This window comes from Manis javanica, chromosome 5, assembly GCF_040802235.1.
Source record: "Manis javanica isolate MJ-LG chromosome 5, MJ_LKY, whole genome shotgun sequence".
In the NCBI taxonomy this organism is placed as follows: Eukaryota; Metazoa; Chordata; class Mammalia; order Pholidota; family Manidae; genus Manis; species Manis javanica.
Genome location: NC_133160.1, coordinates 162,614,364 through 162,629,872, shown reverse-complemented (window position 1 = coordinate 162,629,872; position 15,509 = coordinate 162,614,364). Strand labels below are relative to the sequence as shown.

The following is a 15,509-nucleotide window of genomic DNA, read 5'->3' as shown; positions in this document are numbered from 1 at the left end:
TAAGATATTTTCTGCTTTTTGGTTTGCTGCTATTTTCTGCCCCTAGAACAATGTCTGGCATATAGTAGGAGCTCATAGTAGGTAATAAATAATGAACTGATTTTGGGCTTTTGCACTAACATCTTTACCTGATGTTATATCTTTACCTGAGAGACACCTGGCTTGCTCCATCTGGGACATCTTTACCTGAGAGACACCTGGCTTGTTTCCTCACAGCATTTATCATAAGCTCAAAGTCATCTCCACAAGGAGGCCCCCCCGGCCATCTAATCTAAGATTGGTTCTCTCCATCACTTTAGCCCCTTCTCCTCCTTTACTTTCCCCTCTATCATGAATGTATTTGTGAGTTTATCACCACACTCCTCACTGGTTGTTCCTGCGGGCAGTGCATCCATCTCCTGAGCACTGCACCTCCAGCCCCTATAGCAGAATCTGGCAGAGTCAGTGCTCAGCATATTATGTGTCGAATGAATGAGTGAGTGAATGAATGTGTGCATAGTACATGCAAAGAGCCTAGCACAGGCCTGACACTTTACATGTGCGAGATAAGGTTAGTCTTATGATGTTGATGATGACATCCACACAACAGTCTGAGATGGCCACACCCTGAATTCATCAGTGACAACCAACCCTGGGTGGGTCCTGTTAGATTGGTGAGTGTAAAAGACAGCGCCTCCACCCCACTTACACTCCCCCCTGACACCTGCAAGGCCCTAAAGACCAGTGCTTTTACCAGCTCCAGCTCTTCACTATTTGGTGTTGTTTGAATTGAGAGATGATATAGGGGCACAACATCCTCTTTTCCCACCTTTTGAATAAGAACACTTTCAGAGCCTTCATACTAACATGTAAATGACTAATTGCAATGTCATTACTGGATCTCACCATATTCCAGGCATGTGGTCTCTCCCATCTTCTAGGATTTTCTCATCTCTTTGCTTTCATACATGTTGTCATCTGCCTAAAGTGCTCCAATGCTATTTGTAATCATCCAGATCTACCATACCTGAAGATCTTATCCCCAATTTCCATTCGCAAAGTTACTTTCTCTGAAAGCTCAACCTGAGATCTTCCAGCACTTTCTACCTCCTCACTCTGGTTTGCCATGCCCCTTTCTTCCCTCCTTTGGAGTCTTCATCTCAAGGTATTATTCTAACACAAGTCCCTCTCCCCCAGCCCAGAAATGAGCTCCTCAGTGTCAGGGGTCAAGTACATGGTGTGTGGTAGTGGGGACTGAGTTGAATGGTTGGAGGGCATTCCTCTAGCCTGTGGACTTAGCTTTTAGACCTCCCAATTCAAATTTTGCTTCCTTTCTTACCATCTGTGAGGCTCTTAAGTCTTAATCACATCATGCCCTGAGTGTCCCACTTGAAATCAGAGATCCTTACTATTGGAATTCAGTAGGCATCAAACACTACAGATCAATAAATGAAAGTATAAGGACAGGGATTCTGGAATGGGTCACCTTTGGAGATGACTAGATGAATATTCTTCCTGAGATATGTTTTTCATTGACTTATTAGGGCCTCTTTCTGATTCCACTTGGGACCAGAAGGATAGAACCAAACAATAGGTGAAAATATTTCTGAAAAATGCATAGAATTTTATTATCTTAATTTGACAGAAATTACAATCCATCAAAATGATTACTCTGGCTCATTCATTTCAAGGACAGGTCCTCACTGCACATACACAAAGTTTTGTAGGTAATAGAAACATACTCTGTGTTAGTAAACAGCCTTTGAAAATCATACCCACCCCAGAGAATATAAAGGAAACTTCAAAACAAATACAAAAATCACAAAATCTATTTGAATATTTTACTGCATTCCTGTAGCATAGAATTTCCTATATCATGGTGAACTTGGAGAGCTGTACTACATACAGAGGGAACAATGCATGAGATTTCCTAACTGACTGCATTTGTTTTTGCATCATTACAATATTGTCTTGTAATGGAGTTCCTAAGGTTTTGTAGAAGGGTTCCCTGACTCCTGACAGTAATTCAGTGCCATCTGCTGGGCTGTTTTCTGGGCTGTATTCATCCACATCTAGGGATATGCAGGTAAGGCTGGGATTATCTTCTGGCCTATGTGCAGTTTTGTCTGCTGGATGGTCTCCTGCATGATCATGATCTTTGGGTCTTCCCTACAACCAGGCATGGGGATGGCCATGGGCTCTGTCTTCACTGGCATGGTAGAGGTAACCTTTCTGCTGGGTGACTCTGTGGTGGTGATCTCTTCCACATCTGGGACCTCAGTGGAGGTGGTCATATCAGTCATGATGGGCATGGCGGTGGTGGTTTGTGTGATGGTGGTGGGCTCAGTGGTGGTGGTGGGCTCGGTGGTGGTCTGTGTGGTGGTGGTAGGCTCAGTGGTGGTGGTGGTGCTCTGTGTGGTGGTAGTGGTCTGTGTGGTGGTGGTGGGCTCAGTGGTGGTGGTGGTGGTCTGTGTGGTGGTAGTGGGCTCGGTGGTGGGCTCGATGGTGGTGGTGGTGGGCTCAGTGGTGGTGGTGGTGGTCTGTGTGGTGGTAGTGGGCTCGGTGGTGGGCTCGATGGTGGTGGTGGTGGGCTCAATGGTGGTGCTGGTGGTCTGTGTGGTGGTAGTGGGCTCGGTGGTGGGCTCGATGGTGGTGGTGGTGGGCTCAATGGTGGTGCTGGTGGTCTGTGTGGTGGTGGTGGGCTCAGTGGTGGTGGTGGTGCTCTGTGTGGTGGTAGTGGTCTGTGTGGTGGTGGTGGGCTCAGTGGTGGTGGTGGTGCTCTGTGTGGTGGTAGTGGTCTGTGTGGTGGTGGTGGGCTCAGTGGTGGTGGTGGTGGTCTGTGTGGTGGTAGTGGGCTCGGTGGTGGGCTCGATGGTGGTGGTGGTGGGCTCAATGGTGGTGCTGGTGGTCTGTGTGGTGGTGGTGGGCTCAGTGGTGGTGGTGGTGCTCTGTGTGGTGGTAGTGGTCTGTGTGGTGGTGGTGGGCTCAGTGGTGGTGGTGGTGCTCTGTGTGGTGGTGGTGGGCTCAGTGGTGGTGGTGGTGCTCTGTGTGGTGGTAGTGGTCTGTGTGGTGGTGGTGGGCTCAGTGGTGGTGGTGGTGCTCTGTGTGGTGGTAGTGGTCTGTGTGGTGGTAGTGGGCTCGGTGGTGGTGGGCTCGATGGTGGTGGTGGTGGGCTCAATGGTGGTGGTAGTGGTCTGTGTGGTGGTGGTGGGCTCAGTGGTGGTGGTGGTGGTCTGTGTGGTGGTGGTGGGCTTGGTGGTAGTGGGCTCAGTGGTGGTGGGCTCGATGGTGGTGGTGGTGGGCTCAATGGTGGTGCTGGTGGTCTGTGTGGTGGTGGTGGGTCGTGTGGTGGTTGTGGTCTGTGTGGTGGTGGTGGGCTCAGTGGTGGTGGTGGTGGTGGTGGGCTGTGTGGTGGTGGGCTGTGTGGTGGTTGTGGTCTGTGTGGTGGTGGTAGGCTCGGTGGTGGTGGTGGTGGTGGTGGTCTGTGTGGTGGTGGGCCGTGTGGTGGTAGTAGTGGGCTGTGTGGTGGTGGTGGGCTGTGTGGTCCTATCACAGGGTGGTTTGGGAAAAACATGTTTGACACATTTGCAAACCATGTAGGGGTCCTGTTTGACCACAAGATGCCACCACAGGTCATCCTCACTTGGATCATTGATCAGAGTGGAGTACACCAGCTTAAGGTGGGATTCTGGAAAGCGGCGGCACACCCTGGTCTTCAGAGCCACACGTGAGTCTTCACAGATGTGGTTCAATCTGCGCAAGTTCTGGGCAATTTGTCTCCAGTACCATATGTCATTTCTCACACACCTTAAGCAGGAAGTTGGGTTACCAGCAAAGATACAGGAAAAATGGTTGTCCAGTCGGGTGCAGTCCACCTTCAGGGCAGTGTCCTTCCCCTGCTCCATCACAGTTACAGTACATATGGCCTCGTCCCGGGTGACAATCCTGCCACCAATTGCATCAATTTGTTTCCAGGTTCTCTCCACAATTTCAGGCTTGCACAGAGATAGCCTTTCATTCATGGATGCTATGCTGCATCTCTCTATCTGTATTTTCTCTGTGCCCTCCAGGAGGAGTCCTTGAGCAGACAGAAGGAGGAAGGAAAGCAGGGTCCTCATGACTTCAGCTTGGTGGGATCCTGTTTGACAAAAGGCAGGTGAGTCAGTGCTGGGCAGCAGCTCAGCAGTGCAGGGCTGCAGGATTGTCCCCCTCCACCCTAACATAGGACTGCCTGCCTAGGAGTGAGATCAAGAACCCATAGGCTGCTGGGGTTAGGAGACAAGTGGTCCATTTTTCACAGTTCAGCTTGACATGCATCTTAAGTGTCAAAAACCTAGTTTCATTCATTCGTTCACCCTCTCCAAGCTTCATAGGCTCTCACTCCCTCATTCACTCACTCTTTCATTTACTCATTCAACAAGGATTTAGAAAGCACCTACTATGTGCCATGCACTGGACTAGATATCGAATTTATCAAGGTAAATAAGACAGTCTCACATCTATAAAACTTTGAGGTTGGAGAGGTGCTCAAGATGGAAGCATGAGGAGGGTGGCGGAAATCTCCTCCCAAAACCATATATATTTTGAAAATACAGCAAATACAACTATTCATAAAAGAGAGACCAGAAGATACAGTACAACAGCCAGGCTACATCTACATCTGTGAGAACTCAGCATCTCATGAAAAGGGTAAGATACAAAGCCGTGACCTGGAGGGACCTGGGCACTCCCCCCACCCCAGCTCACTGGCGGAAGGAAAAGAACAGAGTGGGGAGGGAGTGGAAGCACAGGACTGCTAAATAACCAGCCCCATTAATCAGCACTGGGAGCACAGAGAAACACTGCATGGTGTACTGGATATTTGAGAAACAGGAAAGTAAAATCTGAGATGGAGACTGCAAGTGGGTTCCTACAACTGGCTCCCCTGGGACAAAAGAAAAGTGGGCACTTTAAAAGTCTTAAAGGGACAAGGGTTTAACAGGTGGACAAAACCATCCTGGCACACTCAGCCTAGCAGGCTGGGAATCTTAAGGAACTTCAGGTGCCCTAACCCCCTGGGTGGAAACGCAGCTCCGAAGCCCCTCACGGTGATAAGCAGCCTGCGGTTCATTCCCCTCTGTCGGCACTGCAAGCAAACCGGCTGACCTGCCAATGCTGCAGACCAGCTGGAGAGCAGCCCCGCCCACAGCAGCCACACAGAGTTTTCTCCCAGTGTGCAGCTAACCAGGACAGACACAGAGGCTGCCATGTGCACATGGCTGCCTGGCACAGACAGAGGAAGCCGGGATAAAGTCTGTAAGGCACGAAGGGGTGCACTTCTTACAGGAGAACACATGCCAGGTGCCTCCGATCCCTGGCAGTGCCCTAAGCTATCCTGAGGGCCACCCCGCCCACAGAAGCTCAGGGAATTAACCCAGAGACTGCTGCTCCCTGTGTGCTAGTAACTGGCACAGGCAGCGGAGGAGGGCAAGGCAACCAGCAAGCAGGAAGGGACTTTGCTTTCCCAGCTGACATATGCGCCACATGCCGGCGATCACTTCTGTCAACATGAAAAGGCAGAAGAACCTGGTCCAGTTCAAAGTCACTCAAACAATACCAGAGAGAGGGCCTGGCGAGATAGATATAACCAATCTTCCTGAAAAAGAATTCAAAATAAAAGTCATAACCATGCTGATGGAGCTGTAGAGAAATATGCAAGAGCTAAGGGATGAAGTCCAGAAGGAGATAACAGAAATGAAACAGTTAATGGAAGGACTTAAGAGCAGACTGGATAAAGTTCAAAAGACTGTTAATGGAATAGAAATCAGAGAACAGGAATACAGAGAAGCTGAGGCAGAGAGAGATAAAAGGATCTCCAAGAATGAAAGAATATTAAGAGAACTGTGTGACCAATCCAAATGGAACAATATTTGCATAAAAGGGGTACCAGAAGAAGAAGAGAAAAAGGGATAGAAAGTGTCTTTGAAGAAATAATTGCTGAAAACTTCCCCAAGCTGGAGAAGGAAATAGTCTCTCAGACTATGGAAGCCCACAGATCTCCCAACACAAGGGAACCAAGGAGGACAACACCAAGACATATAAAAATTAAAATGGCAAAGATCAAAGACAAGGACAGGGTATTAAGGGCAGCCACAGAGAGAAAAAAGATAACTTAAAAAGGAAAACCCAACAGGTTATCATCAGACTTCTCAACAGAAACTTTACAGGCCAGAAGAGAATGGCATGATATATTTAATGCAATGAAACAGAAGGGCCTTGAACCAAGAATACTGTATCCAGCACGATTATAATTTAAATATGAAGGAGGGATTAAACAATTCCCAGACAAGCAAAAGTTGAGGGAATTTGCCTCCCACAAACCACCTCTACAGGGTATTTTAGAGGCACTGCTCTAGATGGGAGCACTTCTAAGACTAAATAGATGTCACCAGAGAAAATAAAATCACAGCAAAGAAAGCAGACCAACCAAATACTAACTAAAGGCAAAAAATAAAATCAATTACCCACAAAAGCAGTTAAACGAAACACAAAAGAGCACAGGATAAAACACCCAACATATAAAGAATGGAGGAGGAGGAATAAGAAGGGAGAGAAATGAAGAATCACTAGACAGTGTCTATAGTAGCTCAATAAGCTAATTAAGTTAGGCAGTAAGATACTAAAGAAGCTAACCTCGAACCTTTGGTAACCATAAATCTAAAGCCTGCAATGGCAGTAAGCACATATCTTTCAATAATCACCCTAAATGTAAATGGACTGAATGCACCAATCAAAAGACACAGAGTAATAGAATGGATAAAAAAGCAAGACCCATATATATGCTGCTTACAAGAGACCCACCTCAAACCCAAAGACATGCACAGACTAAAAGTCAAGGGATGGAAAAACATATTAAATGCAAACAACAGGGAGAAAAAAGCAGGTGTTGCAGTACTAGTATCAGACAAAATAGACTTCAAAACCAAGAAAGTAACAAGAGATAAAGAAGGACACTACATAATGATAAAGGGCTCAGTCCAACAAGAGGATATAACCATTCTAAATATATATGCACCCAACACAGGAGCACCAGCATATGTGAAACAAATACTAACAGAACTAAAGGAGGAAATACAATGCAATGCATTCATTTTAGGAGACTTCAACACACCACTCACCCTGAAGGATAGATCCACCAGACAGAAAATAAGTAAGGACACACAGGCACTGAACAACACACTAGAACAGATGGACCTAATAGACATCTATAAAAATCTACATCCAAAAGCAACAAGATACACATTCTTCAAGTGCACATGGAACATTCTCCAGAATAGACCACATACTAGGCCACATAAAGAGCCTCAGTAAATTCAGAAAGGTTGAAATTCTACCAACCAACTTTTCAGACCACAAAGGAATAAAACCAGAACTAAATTACACAAATAAATCAAAAAGGCCCACAAACACATGGAGGTTTAACAACATGCTCCTAAATAATCAATGGATCAATGGCCAAATTAAAATAGAGATCAAGGACTATATGGAAACAAATGACAACAACAACACAAAGCCTCAACTTCTGTGGGATGCAGCGAAAGCAGTCTTAAAAGGAAAGTATATAGCAATCCAGGCATATTTAAAGAAGGAAGAACAATCCCAAATGAATAGTCTAATGTCACAATTACTGAAATTGGAAAAAGAAGAACAAATGAGGCCTAAAGTCAGCAGAAGGAGGGACATAATAAAGATCAGAGAAGAAATAAATAAAATTGAGAAGAATAAAACAATAGAAAAAATCAATGAAACCAAGAGCTGGTTCTTTGAGAAAATAAACAAAATAGATAAGCCTCTAGCCAGACTTATTAAGAGAAAAAGAGAAACACACATCAACAGAAACAGAAACAAGAAAGGAAAAATTATGACAGACCCCATAGAAATACAAAGAATTATTAGAGAATATTATGAAAATCTATATGCTAAGAAACTGGAAAACCTAGAAGAAATGGACAACTTCCTAGAAAGATACAACCTTCCGAGACTGACCAAGGAAGAAACACAAAATCTAAACAAACCAATTACCAGCAAAGAAATTGAAGCGGTAATCAAAAGACTACCCAGGAACAAAACCCCTGGGCCAGACGGATTTACCTAAGAATTTTATCAGACATACAGAGAAGACATAATACCCATTCTCCTTAAAGTTTTCCAAAAAATAGAAGAGGAGGGAATACTCCCAAACTCATTCTTTGAAGCCAACATCACCCTAATACCAAAACCAGGCAAAGACCCCACCAAAAAAGAAAATTACAGACCAATATCCCTGATGAATGTAGATGCAAAAATACTCAACAAAATATTAGCAAACCGAATTCAAAAATACATCAAAAGGACCATACACCATGACCAAGTGGGATTCATTCCAGGGATGCAAGGATGGTACAACATTCTAAAATCCATCAACATCATCCACCACATAAACAAAAAGAAAGACAAAAACCACATGATCATCTCCATAGATCCTGAAAAAACATTTGACAAAATTCAACATCCATTCATTATAAAAACTCATAGCACAATGGGTATACAAGGCAAGAACCTCAACATAATAAAGGCCATATATGATAAGCCCACAGCCAACATCATACTGAACAGCGAGAAGCTGAAAGCTTTTCCTCTGAGATAGGGAACTAGACAGGGATGCCCACTCTCCCCACTGTTATTTAACATAGTACTGGAGGTCCTAGTCATGGTAATTAGATAAAACAAAGAAATACAAGTGATCCAAATTGGTGAAGAAGAAGTTAAACTGTCACTATTTGCAGATGACATGATATTGTACATAAAAAACCCTAAAGACTCCACTCCAAAACTACTAGAACTGATATCAGAATACAGCAAAGTTGCAGGATACAAAATTAACACACAGAAATCTGTGGCTTTCCTACACACTAACAATGAACTAATAGAAAGAGAAATCAGGAAAACAATTCCATTCACAATTGCATCAAAAAGAATAAAATACCTAGGAATAAACCTAACCAAGGAAGTGAAAGACCTACACCCTCAAAACGGTAAGACACTCTTAGGAGAAATTAAAGAGGACACTAGCAAATGGAAACTCATCCCATGCTCCTGGCTAGGAAGAATTAATATTGTCAAAATGGCCATCCTGCCCAAAGCAATATACAGATTTGATGCAATCCTTATCAAATTACCAACAACATTCTTCAGTGAACTGGAACAAATAGTTCAAAAATTCATATGGAAACACCAAAGACCCCGAAGAGACAAAGCAATCCTGAAAAGGAAGAATAAAGTGGGGTGGGGGTGGGGGTGAATCTCACTCCCCAACTTCAAGCTCTACTACAAAGCCACAGTAATCAAGACAATTTGGTACTGGCACAAGAACAGAGCCACAGACCAGTGGAACAGAAAAGAGACTCCAGACATTAACCCAAACATATATGGTCAATTAATATATGATAAAGGAGCCATGGACATACAATGGAGAAATGACAGCCTCTTCAACAGATGGTGCTGGCAAAACTGGACAGCTACATGTAGGAGAATGAAACTGGACCATTGTCTAACCCCATGCACAAAAGTAAACTTGAAATGGATCAAAGACCTGAATATAAGTCATGAAACCATAAAACTCCTAGAAGGAAACATAGGCAGAAATCTCCTGAATATAAGCATGAGCAACTTCTTCCTGAACGCATCTCTTCGAGCAAGGTAAACAGAAGCAAAAATGAATTCATGGGACTACATTAAACTAAAAAGTTTCTGTACAGCAAAGGACACCATCAACAGAACAAAAAGGCCTCCTATATTATGGGAGAATATATTTGTAAATGACATATTCAACAAGGGGTTAACATTCAAAATATATAAAGAACTTACACACCTCAACACCCAAAAAGCAACTAACCCGATTAACAAATGGGCAGAGGATATGAAGAGACAGTTCTCCAAGAGGAAATTCAGATGGCCACCAGGCACATGAAAAGATGCTCCACATCACTAATCATCAGGGAAACACAAATTAAAACCACAATGAGATATCACCTCACACCAGTAAGGATGGCCAGCATCGAAGACTAAGAACAACAAATGCGGGGCAGGATGTGGAGAAAGGGGAGCCCTCCTGCACTGCTGGTGGGAATGTAAGCTAGTTCAACCATTGTGGCAAGCAATATGGAGGTTCCTCAAAGAACTAAAAATAGAAATACCATTTGACCCAGGAATCCCACTCCTTGGAATATACACAAAGAATACAACTTCTCAGATTCAAAAGGACATATGCACCCCTATGTTTATTGCAGCACTTTTTACATTAGACAAGATATGGAAGCAACCTAAGTGTCCATCAGTAGATGAATGGATAAAGAAGATATGGTACATATACACAATGGAATGCTATTCATCCATAAGAAAGAAACAAATCCTACCATTTGCAACAACATGGATGGAGCTTGAGGATATTATGCTCAGTGAAATAAGCCAGTCAGAGAAAGACACGTGCCAAATGATTTCCCTCATTTGTAGAGTATAACAACAAAGCAAAACTGAAGGAACAAAATAGCAGCAGACTCAGAGACTCCAAGAAGGAACTAGTGGTTACCAAAGGGGAAGGGTGTGGGAGGGCTAGTGAGGAGGGACGGAGAAGCAGATTGAGGGATACTATGTACACATGATATGGGGGTTAATCAGGAAAACAGTGTAGCACAGTGAAGGCAAATAGTGAATCTGTGGCATCTTACTACAGTAATGTACAGTGACTGCATTGGGGTATGGGTGGGGACTTGATAATATGGGTAAATGTAGTAACCACGTTGTTTTTTTCATGTGGAACCTTCATTAGAGTGTTTATCAATAATACTTTAATAAAAAATTTAAAAAACAGATACAAAAACAAAAAACCCTAAAGACACCACTACAAAACTACTGGAACTTAGACCTGAATTCAGCAAAGTTGTAGGATACAAAATTAACACACAGAAATCTGTGGCTTTCCTCTACACTAACGATGAACTAATAGAAAGAGAAATCAGGAAAACAATTCCATTCACAATTGCATCAAAAAGAATAAAATACCTAGGAATAAACCTAACCAAGGAAGTGAAAGATCTATACCCTCAAAACTACAAGACACTCTTAAGAGAAATTAAAGAGGACACTAGCAAATGGAAACTCATCCCATGCTCCTGGCTAGGAAGAATATCATCAAAATGACCATCCTGCCCAAAGCAATATACAGATTCGATGCAATCCCTATCAAACTACCAACAGCATTCTTCAATGAACTGGAACAAATAGTTCAAAAATTCATATGGAAACACCAAAGACCCCGAAGAGACAAAGCAATCCTGAGAAGGAAGAATAAAGTAGGGGGGATCTCGCTCCCCAACTTCAAGCTCTACTACAAAGCCACAGTAATCAAGACAATTTGGTACTGGCACAAGAACAGAGCCACAGACCAATGGAAAAGAACAGAGACTCCAGACATTAACCCAAACATATATGGTCAACTAATATTCGATAAAGGGGCCATGGACATACAATGGGGAAATGACAGCCTCTTCAACAGATGGTGTTAGCAAAACTGGACAACTACATGTCAGAGAATGAAACTGGACCATTGTCTAAGGTGACATTAGTGACACAAAAGTAAATTCGAAATGGATCAAAGACCTGAATGTAAGTCATGAAATCATAAAACTCTTAGAAAAAATATAGGTAAAAATCTCTTGGACATAAACATGAGCAACTTCTTTATGAACATATCTCCCTGGGCAAGGAAAACAAAAGCAAAAATGAGCAAGTGGGACTATGTCAAGCTGAAAAGCTTCTGTACAGCAAAGGACACCACCAATAGAACAAAAAAGGCACCCTACAGTATGGGAGAATATATTCATAAATGACAGATCCGATAAAGGGTTGACATCCAAAATATATAAAGAGTTCACACACCGAACAAACAAAAAGCAAATAAGCCAATGAAAAGGCGGGCAGAGGATTTGAACAGCCACTTCTCCAAAGAAGAAATTATGATGGCCAACAGGCACATGAAAAGATGCTCCACATCGCTAATCATCAGAGAAATACAAATTAAAACCACAATGAGATATCACCTCACACCAGTTAGGATGGTCACCATCCAAAAGACAAACAACAACAAATGTTGGCAAGGATGTGGAGAAAGGGGAACCCTCCTGCACTGCTGGTGGGAATGTGAATTGGTTCAACCTTTGTGGTAAGCAGTATGGAGGTTCTTCAAAAAGCTCAAAATAGAAATACCATTTGACCCAGGAATTTCACTCCTAGAAATTTACCCTAAGAATACAGGAGCCCAGTTTCAAAAAGACATATGCACCCCTATGTTTATCGCAACACTTTGTACAATAGCCAAGAAATGGAAGCAATCTAAGTGTCCATCAGTAGATGAATAGATAAAGAAGATCTAGTACATATACACAATGGAATATTATTCAGCCATAAGAAGAAAACAAATCCTACCATTTGCAACAACATGGATGGAGCTAGAGGGTATTTTGCTCAGTGAAATAAGCCAGGCGGAGAAAGACAAGTACCAAATGATTTCACTCATCTGTGGAGTATAATAGCAAAGAATAAACTGAAGGAACAAAACAGCAGCAGACTCACAGAACCCAAGAATGGACTAACAGTTATCAAAGGGAAAGGGACTGGGAAGGATGGGTGGGAAGGGAGGGATAAGGGAGAAAAAGGGACATTATGATTAGCAGACATCATGTGGGGGTGGGCATGGGGAGGGCTGTGCAACACAGAAAAGACAATTAGTGACTCTATAGGATCTTACTACACTGATGGACAGTGACTGTAATGGGGTATGTCGGGGGGGACTTGGTGATGGGGGGAGTCTGAGTCTAGTAACCATAATGTTGCTCATGTAATTATACATTAATGATACCAAAAAACAAAAAACAAAAAACTTTGAGGTAACTCTTTGGGGAAATTAACAGCATTTGTCCAGGAATCTATTCCAACACTGTCTCAACTTGATCTTGAGGAAGTCACTCTCCCTGGGTCTCAACCCTTCATCTGGATACCCAGGTGCTGAGTGAGATAGTTGCCAAGCCCTCCTTCAGCTCCAGGTGCTGGGTTCATATCTCACCATTCTACACGGACTCAGACAACCACACAAGGAGATAGGACATGGCAGGTGACATGGCAGGTGATGCTGACCCAAGCATCCATGTGCATGGAGTTTGGACACTGAGATGAGTGGGAGTGGGAGCATTAGGGAGGCCGTAGGAGCCTAAGGAAATGCAGAAGCAGGGGAGGCCAACCAATCTGAGGTAGAGCGAGTCAGAGCCAATAGGGTGGGTTTTCCCTCAGAGCATTTAGATTATAAGGTGGAAGGGAAGGATCCTGACTAATTTCTGGAGCCCTGTGGTGGCCCTGTGCTGAGCATAGAGAAAGCCTTCAACCAATGCTTTTAAAAATACATTGTTGAATAAATCGATGACCTTAAATACTGCACTAAACTGTGTGGATTTTACCAGGTGGGCTATGAACAAAGTTGGAGAGAAATAGCATTTCTATTATCTATTATGTGCTATGCCCTCCACCAGCATTTGATTCTCACCTTGTTTCCATGCAAGATGCATGCCTGGTAGATAATTATAAACCACCCCCAGGTAATAGATGTGACATTTAAGGCTCAGACCAGTAAACAAATTTCTCAAGATCCCTTAGTGGGTAAGTGGCGATGGTGGAGCAGACAGCCAGACCGTATCTCTCTTGTCCTGCACACCACCCAATATTGATCAATTCTTGCCTTTAAATTTATTCCACTTCCCAGAAAATCTTGGCAACAAAGAAAACTATAACTTACTCAAGATTTGATTTGCCTCAGTTCATGATAAGATGATTCATATTATAGTGTTCTATTTTTTAAAAATACAGAATTTTTTGCAGAGGAGCAGGATCAGGAAATGGCCCAGATGTCATCTTCACCCTGGTCAGGTGAAGACTGACAAAGGGAGACAGTAAAAAGAGTGTGGGCTCCCTAACAAAGGGTGGGCAGGGGCCTAGGGACACCAGGTGGTGGCCCCATCATTCTTCATGGAATTGGGACTCGGTCCTCAAGAGTCCATGGATGGGGTCAAGACCCAGGATCCTGAGGTCCTCGGGGAAGTGGGAAGGGTGGCGGGACATGAAACTCTTAAAAGAAGCCAAGCTCTTACCTTGTTCTGGGCATGCAGATCCAGTGCAGTGCCAGATGCAGGAGGAAGCTTGCAGGCTTACAGCTGTCTCACCTGCAGGGCCAGGCAGGGAAGCCCTTCTTATAGGAGCCCAGGCAGAGTTTTTACAACACATGTAAGGGTAGATCTTTATCATACTCCTCCCAGCCGCACCCCTGGGAGGGAGCCAGTTTCGGCAGGAAGGTGGTTGATGCCATCCTGGGGGAGGGGGTCCTGGCAGAACATCTGACCTGCTTCCTTGAAGCCCTTCCCTTGCCCCTAGGGGCCAGGATGGGAGGACAGCTCACCCTGGCAAAGGCCTTTCTTATGGGATGAGGACCCCAGGAGGAATACCTGTGGGACAGTAACAAGCAATAAGAAAAATAATCATTGCTGCCCTGCACTGTGCTGGCCCGTTGTCCCCAAACCCTTCTCATCACACTCACCCCCTGGTGCAGTAAGCTGATCGATCTGGTCTTACAAATGGAGAACTGGGGCTTGGAGATATTCAGGTCACAGAGCTACGAGGATGAGGAGCCCATAGTTTAAATCTGGGACTGACTCTCTGCATCCAGTATCTGACTCTTTCCTACCTGCTACTCTCATTTGGTTAGGGAATGAATCAAGCTGGGAGCACATCTCAGTTTCTGCATCTGTTTTTACTGAGGAGGCAACTGAAGGTCCCGTGTGAGCAGAGGAGTGCATGGGCCCTGGGAGCTGGTAAGGAGGGAGTTCCTGATCTGGGGCTTTGTGCTAAAATACGCACCTTCAGGTTACATGCAAGAACCTCACTCTGGTCAGCCCTCTGTGGGCACAGGCCTATCCCAGAGTGACCTAGGTGGAATCTTGAAGCACCATTGTACAGCTGTGAGCTCTTACCCCAAACTAACCTCCCGGAAGCTCCACCTGTTGGTCTACCAGTTGCTGACACTACCAATACCTCATTAAGGCTGTACACTGATTTCTTTAAATTGGGCTGAGCTATTAACATAGAACAGAGCAGATGTGAAATATTTCATAATGTGGTCTTAAGATGTAGTCTTTAAAACTACATTGTTTATATACTAAACATATAGATAGAACAAGGTTCATTTCCACTAAGAAGACATAGACCTCAGAATATACCTCTCTCATCATGGACTGGCACGAAAGTTGTTCACATTCTCCTTAACTCCTCCGTAAGGAAAGCAGTAGCAAAACTCTGATGATCTAAGGCAACGGAACTTCTGTTCTGCCAGAGTGTTAACAGAGAATTGTGGGGATTGTGGCAAACTGGGGATGTCCACACTCACTTCCAACTGACTGAGCGCTTCTGGAACA

General features: G+C 44.1%; 1 protein-coding gene across 1 annotated transcript; it reads right to left on the bottom strand.

The window, feature by feature from the left end:
* Positions 1 to 1,591: 1,591 nt before the first annotated feature.
* LOC140849420 (uncharacterized) lies at positions 1,592 to 14,249 on the bottom strand. The gene is made up of 2 exons (XM_073236301.1): positions 14,193 to 14,249; positions 1,592 to 4,117 (listed from the first exon to the last, which is right to left on the bottom strand). The coding sequence occupies exon 2, from the start codon at positions 4,095 to 4,097 to the stop codon at positions 2,052 to 2,054; it is 2,046 nt and encodes a 681-aa protein (XP_073092402.1). The 5' UTR covers positions 4,098 to 4,117; positions 14,193 to 14,249; the 3' UTR covers positions 1,592 to 2,051.
* Positions 14,250 to 15,509: the final 1,260 nt, after the last annotated feature.